The sequence below is a fragment of the Stenella coeruleoalba genome, assembly GCF_951394435.1.
Source record: "Stenella coeruleoalba genome assembly, chromosome: 4".
Lineage (NCBI taxonomy): Eukaryota > Metazoa > Chordata > Mammalia > Artiodactyla > Delphinidae > Stenella > Stenella coeruleoalba.
The window spans coordinates 321,556-336,379 of record NC_137149.1 but is presented as its reverse complement, the minus strand read 5'-3'; the positions used below and the strand labels follow the sequence as shown (position 1 = coordinate 336,379).

At 60.0% G+C, this 14,824-nt stretch overlaps 1 protein-coding gene across 1 annotated transcript in view; it reads left to right on the top strand.

Moving 5' to 3' along the window:
- GAK (cyclin G associated kinase) overlaps positions 1–14,511 on the top strand; it is a 51,080-nt gene extending 36,569 nt beyond the window's left edge. Inside the window, exons 19-28 of the mRNA XM_079920535.1 lie at positions 2,592–2,785; positions 3,459–3,602; positions 3,696–4,088; positions 4,318–4,491; positions 5,105–5,215; positions 6,172–6,288; positions 10,761–10,985; positions 11,492–11,640; positions 12,239–12,415; positions 12,506–14,511. Coding sequence (XP_079776661.1) covers positions 2,592–2,785; positions 3,459–3,602; positions 3,696–4,088; positions 4,318–4,491; positions 5,105–5,215; positions 6,172–6,288; positions 10,761–10,985; positions 11,492–11,640; positions 12,239–12,415; positions 12,506–12,607 — 1,786 coding nt within the window. The 3' untranslated portion in view covers positions 12,608–14,511. The remainder of the gene's footprint in view (positions 1–2,591; positions 2,786–3,458; positions 3,603–3,695; positions 4,089–4,317; positions 4,492–5,104; positions 5,216–6,171; positions 6,289–10,760; positions 10,986–11,491; positions 11,641–12,238; positions 12,416–12,505) is intronic.
- The last annotated feature ends 313 nt before the right edge of the window (positions 14,512–14,824 follow it).

Sequence of the window (14,824 nt, the reverse complement as noted above, 5' to 3'; positions counted from 1 at the left end):
ATGAAAAACGTCAAACCATAGAATCAAAAACTCTGAAAACAGCAAACTGGAGTTTATATAAAAGAAGGAAGGAAACGCCTTCCTCAGCATGTTGCAAATTGCTGAAAACCAAAGACGACCATTTCGGAGCCCCCAGGGGAGGGACCTTCAAAGTAAGGAGACCGCAGCTGCCTGTTAACCAAGGGGCGGGAGCCGGAGCCGGGGGCATCTTCGGCAAGTGCCTGAGGAGAACGTTGGCCAGCTTGAAATTCTGCCTCCTGTGAAGTCATCCTTCAGAAGCGAAAGCCAATCAAAGATGTTTTCAGGCAGACGAGATGTTTGCAGTGTGTGTGTCAGACATGGACACGTAGAGAAGCACAGAATGAAAAGAGAAAGATGCCCATTAAAAGCAGGCAGGGGACTCGGCTGGCGGATGCACACGGCCAGCGAGCACCTGAGCCAGTCTGCACGTCCCTCATCACCAGGGAAGCAGGTCAGAGCCGCGAGGGCAAGGAAATGGGGGGGGAGCCCCCGTGGGAGCCACGCGGAGTTAGATGTTTTCTTGTGACGAGAACTTGGAAGATCTCCTGCCTCAGCACTTCCCACGTGCACGTGGCGTCATTAGCCACGTACCCAGGGCCTCAGGCTCGATGGCTCCAGACTGAGAAGAGACCCCCGTGGCGTCGGCAGTCGGTTGGAGAGTGAGCTGTGATGTCACGTCCGTGACCCTGTTAACGCCTGCTCAGGCCTCCCGTGGGGCCCCATCCGGAGGCCCGAGGAGCGGCTGCCTCTGGGGGCGTGGCCCTTCTTGGGGTCTGGAAAGAGACAGTGTTTTATTCTGAATGGACTGTTCCACGAGGATAACCTTTATGAGGCGCGTGCGTAGGCTTGTGCTTCGCTGTGCACGTCGTGCCTCCAGAAGTGGACTCGTCGGTTTAATAGCAGAAAGGCAAGGGGTGCCCCGCGGGCGGCTGAAAGAGGACACTTTGCAGAAGCAATCTGAAATCCCTCGGGTGCCTCCTGTGAGTGTGGAGGGGTGCCGAGCAGTCCGGGACGAAAGCCGATGCGTTTGTTTCCCGCTGAGCGTGGCAGGCTCCCCCTCAGGGCCTGTCCAGCGGGGCCTGGCCCTCTGCCCTCTGAGACCCCGGACCCTTGGGGCAGCAGGGCTGCGCCTCTGCTCACAGACCTCATTGTTTCCTCACTGGCCTGCTGGACGGGTGGGCAGACCCCGGCCTGGGTGGGGCTGTCCCCGGGGCGGGGCTGGGCAGGGAGGCGGGGGTGGGTGGCCACCAGCATGGTGCCGGGAGTGGCCCCCCAGGCCCTGCTGCCCTGGAGCTGAGCTCGTAGTGGCCGCGCGCCTTCTCCCTGCTTGGCTTCTTGGCCTCTGCTCCTTGTGGATGGGCCCCTCCCGGGGCCCTCCCTGGCCTCCGGATCCCCTTGGCCAACGTCGCTGTCCGGGCTTTCCACCTGCGTCCCCGCGCCAGCTGTTCCTGCCCGGCTGAGCCGTCGCCCTTGCAGTCGTCTTCTTGTGGGCACCTGGCCTGGACAGGAAGGAAGCCCATGGCGGCCTCTAGGCTGGGAGCCTGAGAGGGCCACACGGCAGTGCGGCCACTGTCCCTGTGCCCACGTGGGCCCGGCCTCGCCCCTGCAGAGACCCCTCATTCCCCTCCTTGCACAGGGGCGGCTGCGTCTGTGAGGAGTGGGAAGGATTTGGGGTCACGCGTGCTCGCTCGTCCCATTTTGCTGAATCCAGGGAAGTAAGAACTAACATTTGCTGTGGCCTCACCACCACCCCTGACCACTCCTGCGGCCCGTCCTCTGCCCGGAGGCCGTTCTTGGACATTGCAGAGGACGGCAGGGCCCCTCCCTCGACTCCTCACCCTTCAGGGCCCCAGCGTTCTTTTTTGTGTTTCTCTCTTTGTTGCTTTACTCTTCTTATAGGCACAAAGCAGTAAGTGATGCAAACACGTTAGCATAAAATAAGAGCAGCTGGGAGCCTGTTGTCTAGCTGAGGAACTAGGGTTTATCCATGTGGTCACCAGAGGTGAGCTTAGGAATTCCCTCGAAACATGCGGAGCCACAGAACGAGGGCAGTTCAGTGACGTGGCAGCCACAGTCCCCACTGCCAGGCTGCCCTGTTACCAGTCTCCCGCCCGTGCCCGGGCCCCCCGGCTCCGCGTCCCACCCAGTGGGAACAGGTTGGTGCCTCTCCACCCCTGCCGCCAGATTGCAGAGGTGTTGGTTTCTGGGCATCTGTTAATAGTTGGGGATTTCACCAGCGTGGATGGCATTGTTCTATGGGAACGTGCATTTAAGCTCTGAGGACCTGATTTGAACTCCAGAGCCTGAGGAGTGAGGGCTGAGCGCTCCCCTGACGGAGGAGCGGGGGTCCTGCTCTGCGGGTGTGGACGGGCCCCACTGCACACACACCCCTGCCGGTCCCTCTGACCCTTGGCTCAGTGGCGGCGTGAACGTCCCGAGCATGCAGTGCAGGGGCTGGGGTGCCTGTGGAGCCCGCGGCCCTGCCCCGCGCTTGTTTCCCAGTGAACATTGGGGTGGTACCCGCAGTGCCCGTGGTCGTGCCTAACCTGCTTCTCGCCTCCCCAATGCAGGTATGACCTGGACGCTTGCGACATTCAGGAGAAATATCCCGATTTATTCCAAGTGAACCTGGAGGTGGAGGTGGAGCCCAGAGATAGGCCCGGCCACGAGGCCCCACCCTGGGAGACTGCGAGCATGCGGGGGCTGAACCCCAAGATCCTGTTTTCCAGCCGCGAGGAGCAGCAAGACATGCTGGCGAAATTTGGTGAGATCCTTGTTTTCTGGGCACGCCTGCAGGTGGCCCAGTGTCTGTTTTTGGATCCCAAACCACGTGGCCTGCAGGCCCTGCCGGGGTCATGGGGTGGGGCTGGGACCCCCAGGAGGGTCAGGTTTGAGTCACACGCTGTTTTGGGGGGGTGCGTTTTCTGGACATGTGTCAACTTTGAACATGACCTGGAAGAAGTCGAGGCTTCGATTGGGACCAGCTGGCGGGGCTGCCCCCGCAGCAGAGTTTGTTCCTGGCCAGCCCCCACCCCCTCCACACCCCGCAACTCAGCAGGGCTGTGTCGGCTTATTTCATAGCATTTACAGAAAGTAGCATCAGAAGCACGCTGGTGGGTGGGACTTGGGACTTCGTTTGCCACATAACGATTTTCTTCGTGTTCTTGGCTTGCATTTTTTTCTGTTATGTGAGGACAGCTAAGTGTCCCTGAATAGCGTGTGTGCACGTGTGTGCATGCACGTATGGTTTCCGGTGTGCGCGTGTGCACACGTGTCCCGGGGCAGCGTCTGGGCAACGCTGGGATCCATTCACTGATGGTTGGTTGTTGTGTGGGTTTCTGGTGGTGGTGAGCCCTTCCTGGCTCTGGGCCTGGGCCCCGGAGCCTCACACGGGCTGCTGCCCTGGGCCGGGTGGCCTGACATCCCCCTTCCTGCAGGAAAACCAGAGCTCCCCAGACAGCCAGGCTCGTCTGCGCAGTATGATGCCGAGGCCGGGCCTGCGGACGCCGAGCCCCCGGAGTTGGACTCACTGCACAGCAGCGGGGACACCGACCGCTTTCTGCACACGCTGGACTGGCGGGGTGGGTAGGCGGGCCTGGCGCTGCCCCCGTGGGCCTCCCCGTGCTGACTCTTCGCACTGAGCCGCAGCCGCCCCACCGTTGTCTTCTTTTCAGAGGACGGGGATTGCGCGACAGCCCCAGAGGGTCACCTTGCCGAGGAGGGTCCGTCTGCTGCGGCCGAGGACGGACGTGTGAGCGAGCCGTCTGACGAGGAAGCCCCAACGCTGTCAGCTGAGAGCGGGGACGTGGCCGACGAGGACACGCCAGGCCCGGACCTGCCGCAGGAGGACGGTGTGGACCTCCTGGGGCTGCACTCCGAGGCAGGGCCGGTGCCCCCCACGCAGGCCCGCGGGGGCCCCCCCAGCAACGCGGACCTGCTCAGCCGCCTCCTGGGGGCCCCGGCAGCTGCTCCAGAGGGTGCCGCAGGCAGTCTGTTCGGCGGGGACGCGGCGCTGCTCTTCACCAGCCCGGCCTCTGCCCCGAGCACACGGACCACGGTCCCGGCCGGTAGGTGCCGCCGACAGGAGTGGGTCACGGCAGTCTGCCGTTCAGGGAGACCGTGAGCCCCCAGAGGATCTCCTGAGACAGGCGGGGGTCAGCGGGGTCAGCGCCTTGCCCCTCCCTCTCGGGGCCACGGGGTCGTGGGAGGGCCATCCCGGAGCCGATCCTCTGGGCCGAGGGTGTGCACTGTGGTGCCGGCGCTCACGTGCACCTGCTTCCTGGTGTCCTGCCACAGCGGACCCGTTTGACCCTCTCCTGCTGCCATCTGACCCGGACGCCCAGCCCCACTCCCAGCCCGACCTCTTTGGCGAATTTCTTAATTCGGACTCTCCAGCCACCCTGCCTGCATCCTTTCCTGCCACCCACAGCGCCCCACCCCTGGCCCACGGCACCAACTTCCTGCATCTGGGTAAGTGCGGTCTCCACACTGGGGGCGGGGCCACAGGGCCGGGGGAGATGGGCAGTGCCCTCCTCCCTCCCCCAGAAAGGGGGTGCAGCCAGTGTCCACTCTGTATGCCCTGCTGGGTTCCCGGGGAGGTGGGAAGGCAGGCTCTGGGGCACTGGCATGTGGCCAGCCATGGCGGGAGGAGGCCTCTCTGAAGACCCTTTCAGATGAGGGACCGCGGACGCTAGTCTCAGCATCGCCCTGTGGGCTTCTCCTCTTGCTGCCTCCCTGCATCCACTTGGTCAGTGCAGTGACCGTGTGATGTGTCCTCCGCCCGTGTGGAGGGAGACCGGTTGGAGGCCCCAGAGGTGCGTTAGCACAGCCCTGCCTGGGGCTTCGCTAGGCCAGGAGCGCCGCAGGGGCTGCTGCCCAGCACCTCGGCCCCCCACCTCCCGCACGGGCGGCCGGCAGGTGTGCCTCCTGCCCACACGTGGAGGGGGGTACGGAGGGCGGCCCCCGAGACTGCCGCAGATGGGGCTTGTGGCCAGCCCGTCCCCTAGGGCCCCCAGGAGGCCATGTGAAGGCCATGTGCCCGCCCCCACCGGGGACACACCTGATAGCGCCGCTGTCTTCCCAGGTGACCTGCCAGCGGAGCCCAGCAAGATGACAACCTCTACCAGCCACCCGGACCTGCTGGGAGGATGGGACGCCTGGGCTGAGGCCCCGGCCCCCACACCAGCTGCAGAAGGTACAGCACGTGGCGTAACTGTGACCCCGGCCCCCAGAAGAGGAGGAGACGGGAGCAGCGCCCCAGGGGCACTCTGGCCGGGCCTCCTGCCACTGTCCGAGTCCCCCCGTGCGGCTCTGTGGGCGCTCATTCAGCTTGTTCTGAAGTTTCACCCAGAATGTTCCTTAGCGCTTCCTGTGCCCTGCAGGGCCCTTGAGAGGCTGCAGGCTATCCTGGTCTGTCCCCTGTCTGTGGGGGCAAGAGTGCTTCTCGTGTCTCACTTTCATCATGTCTGTCCTTCTTTCCGTACGTCAGGATTCTGTCCCGTGGGGAAGTTTCCGGTAGTGAGTTGTTTTCAAAGGCAGTGGTGTTTGTGGCGCCTGTGACGTGCTTCTCTCTTAAGTCCTGTTTATTAACTTATGGGCTGTGATTGTAAACATGCTACTCTGCCGGTTTGATAGGCTACCAGTTCTTTCAATTTGCTTTTCTTCATTATGCGTGAGGTTATTATTTTGTGTGTTTTTGGTTATGTTTCTTTTGAGAACTGTTTCACATTTTCTAATCATTTTTTTGCACGGGAAATTCACCTTTTTTGTATTAACTTGTAAGAGCTCTTTATGTATGAGCTGCCATCATTTGTAATGACCTCACAGTTGACTCTTGACTGACACGGGAATTAGGAGCAGGACAGTGATTTACTTAGACGTTTCAGTACCTTGTACTTAGAATGAACGAATGTCGTAGAGTGCACTCACGCTTTAGATGGATTCAGGAGGTGGTAGGACAAACCCAGGACAGTTTAGACGAGCTGTCGGGTGACCTCCCACACGGAGCCACGTGGGCAGCTCGGGCTGCGAGTGTGGCCACGTCCCAGGTGCAGTGACAACGCCGAGCGAGGCCTTTAGGAGCGTGAGATGGGAGGGCAGAAGCCGCGTCTACTCCAGTGCGCTGGATCTAATGTCCCTGCCCTCCTCCAGGCCCCTTCGTCTCTCCTGGAGGCCAGCCGGCACCTCCTGGCCCCCCAGCCAGCCAGACCAAGTCTCAGAGCCAGGACCCATTTGCAGACCTCGGCGACCTCAGTTCCGGCCTCCAAGGTAACCTGAGGGCCGTGTCGGGCATGTGGAAAGCACCAGACCTCTCTCTGGGGTGTTGTGTCCGCCTACCTGAGGTGGGGCCTCACCCTGTCCACCCAGGCCCAGGGCACAGCGACACCAGGAAAGGCCCAGTCTGCTTCATCCCAGGAGCTTGTTACCAAGATAACACCAGGAATTGCCAAAACTGGTGCTGGAGTCTGGCCCTCCGCTGGCATAGCGGTGCTTGGGGGTCATCTAGGAGCGGTCTCAGCACAGGAGCGTGGAGAGTGCCTGCCCTGCTCCCCAGGGAGCAGAATGCACTGCCAGTAATTTTTCTGAGAAAACTTTTAGGGACGTTAATTGTTTGGAGGCCAGGAGTGTCTCTCGTCCCTTGGCAGTCGGGAGGCATGTGGAATTTTAGGTGAAAATAACATCTCCCCAGACGCTTCCTGGCATTTCAGGTTTTGGTGTCTCCCTGAGAGCATTCCTGGAAGTTTGGGTTTGCCCTGGGCTTTCTGCCTCTATCTTGGGCTGTCTGAGCACAGGGCGGGGTCACTTGGAGCCTCTCGGGGGCTGCCTGTGGTGAAAAGGAATTCTCGGGATCTGGGATGCCTGTTCTCAGGATGGAGCCCAGCCCTCAGCTCTGCAGTGACCCCAGACCTCCGTCACACCCCCTCAGAAAACAGAGTCCTGCATGAAGCTGATGGAGCCGAAAGGAGAAACAGACAAACTCACATTCTAGTTGGAGACCTCAGCATCCCTCTGTCAACAAAGATAGAGCCACCAGACAGAAAGTCAGCAAAGCTGTGGGACATTCACAGGACACTGTGCCTGACAGCAGCAGGACACACCTCCTCCTGCACCCAAGCAACCACCAAGAAAGGCCATGTATTGGGCCATAAAAAGTCATCAACAAACTTAAAAGAACTGAAATCATATAGACCGTATCATTCCGTGACCAAATGGAATCAAACTAGAAATTGGTAACAGCGAGATAACTGAAAAATCTTCAAACTCTTGGAAATTAATACACTTTTATTTTTTATTTTTTTAAATTTTTAAAAAAATTTATTTTTGGCTGCATTAGGTCTTCATGGCTGCACATGGGCTTTTCTCTGGTTGCGGCGAGCGGGGGCTACTCTTCGTTGTGGTGTGTGGGCTTCTCACTGAGGTGGCTTCTTGTTGCAGAGCACGGGCTCTAGGTGCACAGGCTTCAGTAGTTGTGGCATGCGGGCTTAGTAGTTGTGGCTCGCGGGCTGTAGAGCGCAGGCTTAGTAGTTGTGGCACTTGGGCTTAGTTGCTCCGCGGCATGTGGGATCTTCCTGGACCAGGGCTTGAACCCATGTCCCCTGCATTGGCAGGCAGATTCTTAACCACTGCGCCACCAGGGAAGTCCTGAATGACACAGTTTTAAATAACACGGGTTATTTAGGAAGTCTCAAGGAAAATAAAACAGCGTGTCGAAGAGAATGAAAATGAAAACACGACACATCTAAACTTGGGTTATGCAGCTAAAGCAGTGCCAAGAGGGAAACACATAGCATTAAGCGTGTAGTTTGGAAAAGAGGAAACGTCTCATCAGTATTGTGAGTTATCACCTGAAGACATTTGAAAAGAAAAGCAAAATAAGCTCAAAGCAAATGGAAGGAAATGGTAAAGAGCCCAAATCAATGAAATAGAAAATGAAAACTAGAGAAAATGGGTTGATCAAAAAGCTAGTTCTCTGAGAAGATCAGTAAAGTTGACAGATCTCTGCTAAGATGGATTAAGAAAGAGGGGTTAACCCAAGATGTCCACAGACCCCAGAGGCTCTGAAGGGAAATGGACTTACGGCTTCAGCACCAGTTCTGGGACTGAGGTGAGGTGGACAAGTTCTTCAGGTGTGCCCCGTTGAGGTAGAGCGTTTGAGTGGGTCTGTAATCATAAAGAAAGTGAATTCATAGTTAGAAACCTCCCATAAAGGAAATCTCCAGTCCCATCTGGGTTCACTGGAGAATTTTACCAAACGTTTAAAGAATTCATACCAATTCCACACAGTCTTTTCCAAGAAATAGGAAGAGGAGGGAATATTTTCCAGTTGATTTTATGAATCTGGTATTACTTTGATACCAAAACCAGATGGAGGCGATACAGAAGGAAACTACAGACCACAGGGCAGCGTCCCTCATGAACACAGACACAAAGATCAAAGCCAGTCATCAGCACAGAGAGCTGCACAGAGAGCTCATCAGTGCATGAAAGCATCGCACCGGGGCCTCCCTGGCGGCCCAGTGGCCAAGACTTCGCCTTCCGACAGAGGGGGCGCGGGTGCGATCCCTGATCACGGAGCTAAGATCCCACGTGCCGCGGGGCAACTAAGCCCGCTCACCACAACTGCTGAGCCCGCACGTTCCCTGGAGCCCATGCGCCACAGCTAGAGAAGATTCCTCGTGCTGCAACTAAGACCCGACGCAGTCAAAATAAATAATTTTTTAAAAAATTATGTATGTACGTATACATATGTATATGTATACATAGCGTTAACTGGCCTAGGAAGGGAAGTCGTGTGATCACATCGGTGGTGCAGAAGAGGCATTCCCCGGAGTTCAACACCTACCTGTGATAAACACTCAACAGACCAGTAATGCGAAGCCCGTGGCTTGATAGGGAGCAGCTGCAGAGTCCCGCCGCCAGGCTTGCGCTGGATTTCAGAAGACCACACACTCCCCGGGGCCAGCCCAGGTGGTGCAGGCAGGCAAGAAAGGGACAGAAGGGACACAGGCAGTGTTGTCATGTGCGGACGACGTGCTGTCTGTGTGGGAAATCTCAGGGGGTCTGTGAAAGCATTTCAGGTCCCAGAGTGAGTTCAGGAGGGTCACAGGACACAGGATCAACAAACAGACACCACAAGGGTATTTCTGTTTACTAACAACATGCACAAGGAACCCAAAATTTAGAACAGCACCGTTTACAATCCCTGCGAAAGAAGAAACAAAGAAACATATAACATATTACTCTTACGAAGCACATACAGGACTCGCGAAGCTACAAAACCAAACGGGGAAGACCTCAGTAAACAGATGAGCTCGCAGCCCGGTGACCCACATCAGGAAGGTTCTCTTGCAGTGGTCAGTGGGGTCAGTACAGTCCTCACCAGAAATGCCAGTGAGGGTTCCTGCAGACACAGACGAGCTTGTTGTAGACTATTTGGAGAGTCAGGGGAAATGGGGTGGTTAAGACTCAAACCACCAGGCCTCCTGCCTCCTCCATGCCTGCGTGCTGTGGGCAGGACAGACACGTAGATCACCGACCTGGAAGTAGCCCCACACCAGTAAGACCAACGGACTTTTGCCAGAGGTGCAGAACCATTCATGACGGTGCTGGGGCGGCAAGAAAGTGGCGTGACCTGAACTGCACACCTTAAACAGCAGGTAGATGACCATTTTACTCAGAATTGGCCATAGATCTGTAAAGCTTTCAGAAGAAAAGAGAAAATTGTGGGGACGTCGCCTTTAGTGTCTCCTGGACCACGATCCGTCAGCAAACAATGGATAAATTGGACTTGATCAAAAAGACCTCTTGTGCCCTGCTAAAGGCTCTCAGCAGGTTGAAGAGCTACAGGGTGGGAGAAATAGCTTTGAACCACGTATCTGACAACTATCTAGGATATGTAAGAACAGTAAAAACAGAGCAAAACACATCCAACTTGAAAACGGGTGAGTGGTGAAGAGAACGGCAGCCTGGGGAGAGGTCTAGTGTCACTGGCGGCCCCGGAGGCGCGGGGGGTCTCGACGGGGTGCAGCGCCGGGCGCAGAGCTGGCGGGCGTGCAGGACGGCTACTCGAGGCGGGCGTCGGTTCTCACAGAGCCGAACCCACGACCGCCGTCTATCCCAGAGGCGCACGTGGGCTGAGCAGGGAGTCTCCGCAGCAGTGCTCAGGGCGACCCTGTTGGTAATCTCCACAGACTGGAACCCACCGGAGTCCTTCTGTGGTGCGTCCACCTGCCAGGCTGCTGGCGACGAGTGGGTAGGTGGGTGGGTCCTGGGTGAGAAGAGCCCATCGCAAGGGCCGCCTGCCCTGTGATTCTGCGTCTAGAATGTCTCGAGGTGAAAGGTCACAGGACAGAGAACGGGGGCATCTTAGCCCAGTGCTTGCGTGACTGCACGCGTGTGAAGTGGCACAGAACCACGCACGCGTGACGCGGCACGTGCCTGCGTGCACGGAGCAGTAGCCTGCGTGGTGCTGCTCGGGGGCCCTGTGGGCGCTGGGTGCTGGTTTGGAGCTTCCTGGACTCAGCCCTGCATTTGAGCGAGTGGGGAGGGGAGCCCACCCGGCCCAGCCCCTGCAGACGGGCCAGCTGTGCGGCTACCTAGAGGCCGCCCGTCCTGGCGGCCGACCTGAAACGTTCATTTCGCGGGGGTGTGTCCTCTGCCTGCAACGGCCGAGTACCCGCCGGGGCAGCGCCCGGTCCTCAGGCCGTCAGTGACACTCCCCACGTGAACTGTCTCCCCAGGCTCGCCCGCTGCACCTACTCCTGGGGGCTTCGGTCCCAAAGCAGCCCCCCCTCCCAAGGCCAGCGGCTCCTGGCAGACGAGCCGGCCCCCAGCCCAGGGCGCCCCGTGGCCCCCCCAGGCCAAGCCAGCCCCCACGGCCAGTGCACAGCCACGGCCAAACTACAACTCCAGCTTCAGTGTGATTGGCAGCCGGGAGGAGAGGGGCGTCCGCGCCCCCAGCTTTGGTGAGTCCTTCCTCTCTCGCCGCGTGTGTGGGTTTCTGAGCTTGCTGTGAAGTGGTTACAGTGAAATCCCGTTTTGCCTTGTCCAGCTCAGAGCCCAGTCCTGGGAAAGGGTGTTTAAGGAGACCCAGAGTCTGTTTCCACCCAGCGGGAGCCCCTTTGGATGGAAGTTAATGATTTCAGATGCATGTCTGTGCGTGAGCCTCTGCCCCCAGTGGGCCAGGCCACACTGTCCGGGAACCTTCTCGGCCTCTGCTGGCCGGGCAGCTGGGTGGTCAGCCCAGGCCTGGCTGCCTCGCTTGTCACGGGGGTGGTGGTCCCGACGCCTGCCGTGGCCCCGCCCACACTCGTGCGCTCATGCCTCGGGGCAGCTCTTTTGGGCATTTCCCATCTTCTCGGCCGTCCTGCCGTCCCCGAGGGTTCTCGAGCTGGCCACGCAGCACAGAGGCCGCAGGCAGGCTGTTGGGCGGGCACTTAGCACGGCCCCTGAAGCCTCTGCTCTCCTCCAGGTCCAAAGCCAAGGGTGTCGGAGAACGATTTCGAAGACCTGTTGTCCAACCAGGGCTTCTCCTCCCGGGCCGACAGGAAGGGGCCGAGGACGATCGCCGAGATGAGGAGGCAGGACCAGGCGCGGGACTCAGACCCGCTCAAGCTGAAGGTGCGGGGCGCTCGGGCCGGGGCAGGGTGGGGGGCACCCTGGGCAGGAGCGTGGGGAGAGGGACGCAGCCGCGCGGCCCCGACTCACGCACGAGGACCTCTGTCCGACGTGCTTGCGGGGGCAGTGGCTTCCATCTACGCTTATTTGCTCTCCTGAAAGTTTCGGGGTGAAAGATCAACTGTCCCCACGTGGCTGGGACGTGTGGCTTCGTGCTCGTAAGCTCCTCGCTCTTCCGCACGCCAGCCAGGACCCCGGTCGGGGGGCGCGGGCCGCAGAGACCCCGGGGTGACAAGGACGTCTGTGTGCCTGGACCCCGGGGTGGACAGGGCAAGGCTGTGACGGCGGGTCATCTGTGAATGCCCCACTGAGGAAAGGGTCCCTGGATTCCACGCACCATCTAGTCCGTGTCCTGTCCGGCCAGACCTACGGAATGGAATTAGCCATGCCTGGGTGGGGTCAGTGCAGACACTGGGGTGGGGGTCCACGTCGGGGCCACACATCTCACAGTCAGATCCCTGCTCCGTGGGGCGACCACCGGCGGCTCGGTGGGTAGAGGCCGGGGCCTGGCACGCCCTCAGCAGTACGGCGTCTCCTTCAGCTCCTGGACTGGACGGAGGGCAAGGAGAGGAACATCCGCGCCCTGCTGTCCACGCTGCACACGGTGCTGTGGGACGACGAGAGCCGCTGGACGCCCGTGGGCATGGCCGACCTGGTGACGCCTGCGCAGGTGAAGAAGCAGTACCGCCGCGCCGTGCTGGTGGTCCACCCGGACAAGGTGGGCACGGGGTGTGGGCTCCGGGCCGGGGGCGGCGCGGGCTCTGGGAGCAGGCCGGGCCCTCACCGCCGCCGTCCTGCCTGCCCGCAGGCCCGGGGGCAGCCCTACGAGCAGCACGCCCGCATGGTCTTCATGGAGCTCAGCGACGCCTGGGCCGAGTTCGAGAGCCAGGGCTCCCGGCCGCTCTTCTGAGCCCACGGTCGCAGCTGCGCGCGGCTCATGGAGCTGGAAGCTGCCGGCTGGCCTGGAGGGTTGCACGTGGGCCGGGGCGGCACGGGCTGGCGCGGCCGCGGCTGGCATCACGTCACGCCCGCCACGCTCAGCGGATCCAGAGCCAGCGCCACACCCTTCACAGGAAGAGAAAGCATTCCAAAGCCTCCGAGTTCTTTCTTTCTCTCTTCTGGTCCTGAAGGAAAGGTGACGATTTGCACTCCTCCCACGCGTGTCACAGTCTGTGATTTGTTTTATCCGTGGTGCGCCCACTGGGGAGATGGCGCTGCTCAGCTGTCCTCCAGAGTCCGGTCCTGAACGTTCACGCCTCTCCTCGTAATCAGCCTGGTGACACCTGTACATAATTAAACTATTTTCTGACGCCCCTCCTCCGGGGCTGCACACCACCTCCCTGCACTTCTGCTGTCACCTGGTTGACCTTGGCTCTGACCGTGAAGATGAGTCGCAGGGACCCCCGCCCGGCGAAGTTGGGCTCCTCTCCACTGCTGGTCTGAGCCCCTGCGGGCCCCCAGCCTGGCCTCGGCCAGCAGCCCAAGCTGGGTGGTCAGGAGTGGCAGGAGGGCAGGCGAGCCGGGAGGTGTGGGGAGGGATCAGATGAGCTGCGGCTTTGGTCTAGGGGCTGGCCCGCGTCGGGTGCTGGGCACGCCCTGTGGCCCCTGCAGCGTGGCGGAGGCAGGTGGTCTTGCTGCGGGTACACAGAGGCTGGCCCTCCCCCTGGGCCCCCCGGGTCCCTCCTCGTCACAGCGGGAGGGTGTGGGGGGCTTTGGATTCTCTCGTTCCGGGAATTCAAAGCAAAAGCAATGGCCTTGAGTCACGGCCTGTTAGAGAAGCCCCAGCCGCCCCATGCTCTGGGGGACAACACGTCAGGACAAACGACAGCAGTTGCACGACTCGAGGTTTTGGTCGGAAGTGACGTTCCCAGCCTCCTGCGGGTCAGTCCACCATCCCCAGGGCTCGTCCTACTCCTGGCTGCCTGGCGCTGCTGGCCGGGCCCTGGAGACGGGCGGACCTCGACCCTCGTCCCCGTGGTGACAGCAGGCTTGGCCAGGCCCGGCCCAAGCTGCCCCTCGGCCCAGTCAGCACCGTGGCTGGCCTCTGAGAACTCTGTGCGATCTCTTCTTTAGCCAGAATGAGTTACTGAGTCAGATGTGCTGCCGAGTCAGGGATTCAGGAGTGCGCCACCTGCCCCTCAGTGGGCTTGCGAGTTGGGTCACCAGGGCCGGGACCCTCCCGGTGCCGGGCTCCTAGGCGCCCATCCTCACAGCAAGGCCTCACCTGGGAGGCAGCGCAGCGCTTAGCTGAGCGCTCTGACTTGAAGCTCGGAGCCCTGCCTTCCACCTCCAGTGACGTCTTTGGTCTGGCAGGGGGTGGGCCTGTACCTCCTGACAGTTCAGAGGAGGAAGGGGCTCTGGCTTTGTGTCCTGAGGCCCCAGGACCCTCCGGCCTCTGCCCCAGCCCAGAGCAGGAGAGGAGGCCGAGGGCCGCCTGGACCTATCACTGTCCCCTCACTGAGGTGAGCCACCCACCTGGGTTGTTGCGGCTGCTGCTGCAGGAGGGCAGGAGGGTTAAACCCGGCTCTTCCCAGGCTGAGGCCTCTTTTCAAAGAATACTCACTCTTTTAAGTAACAGTGGGACTTCCCTGGTGGTGCAGTCGTTAAGAATTTGCCTGCCGATGCAGGGGACACGGGTTCGAACCCTGGTCCGGCAGGATTCCACATGCTGCGGAGCATCTGGGCCCGTGCGCCACAACTACCGAGCCCGCGTGCCGCAACTACTGAGCCCACACGCCTGGAGCCCGTGCTCCGCAACAAGAGAAGCCACTGCAATGAGAAGCCCGCGCACCACAACAAAGAGTAGCCCCCACTCGCCGCAACTAGAGGAAGCCCACGCGCAGCAGTGAAGATCCAATGCAGCCAAAAATAAATAAATTTATTAAAAAGCAAAACAAAACAATGAACGACCTAAACAGGCCCAAGACCGCACATCAGAGTTGCTCTGGGTCATGGCTCAGGGCCGGAAGCCCCTGGGTCTCTGGTGTGGTGCTCCCTCCGCCGTCCCTACTGGCTCTGAGTTACTGTCTTGGTGAGGTGATGGCCCCAGTGGCTCCATCCCTACAGGCCGCAGACCCTGAGCAGGGCTGCTCCAAGGACCACATGTGTCCCCTCCAGTGAGCCCCTC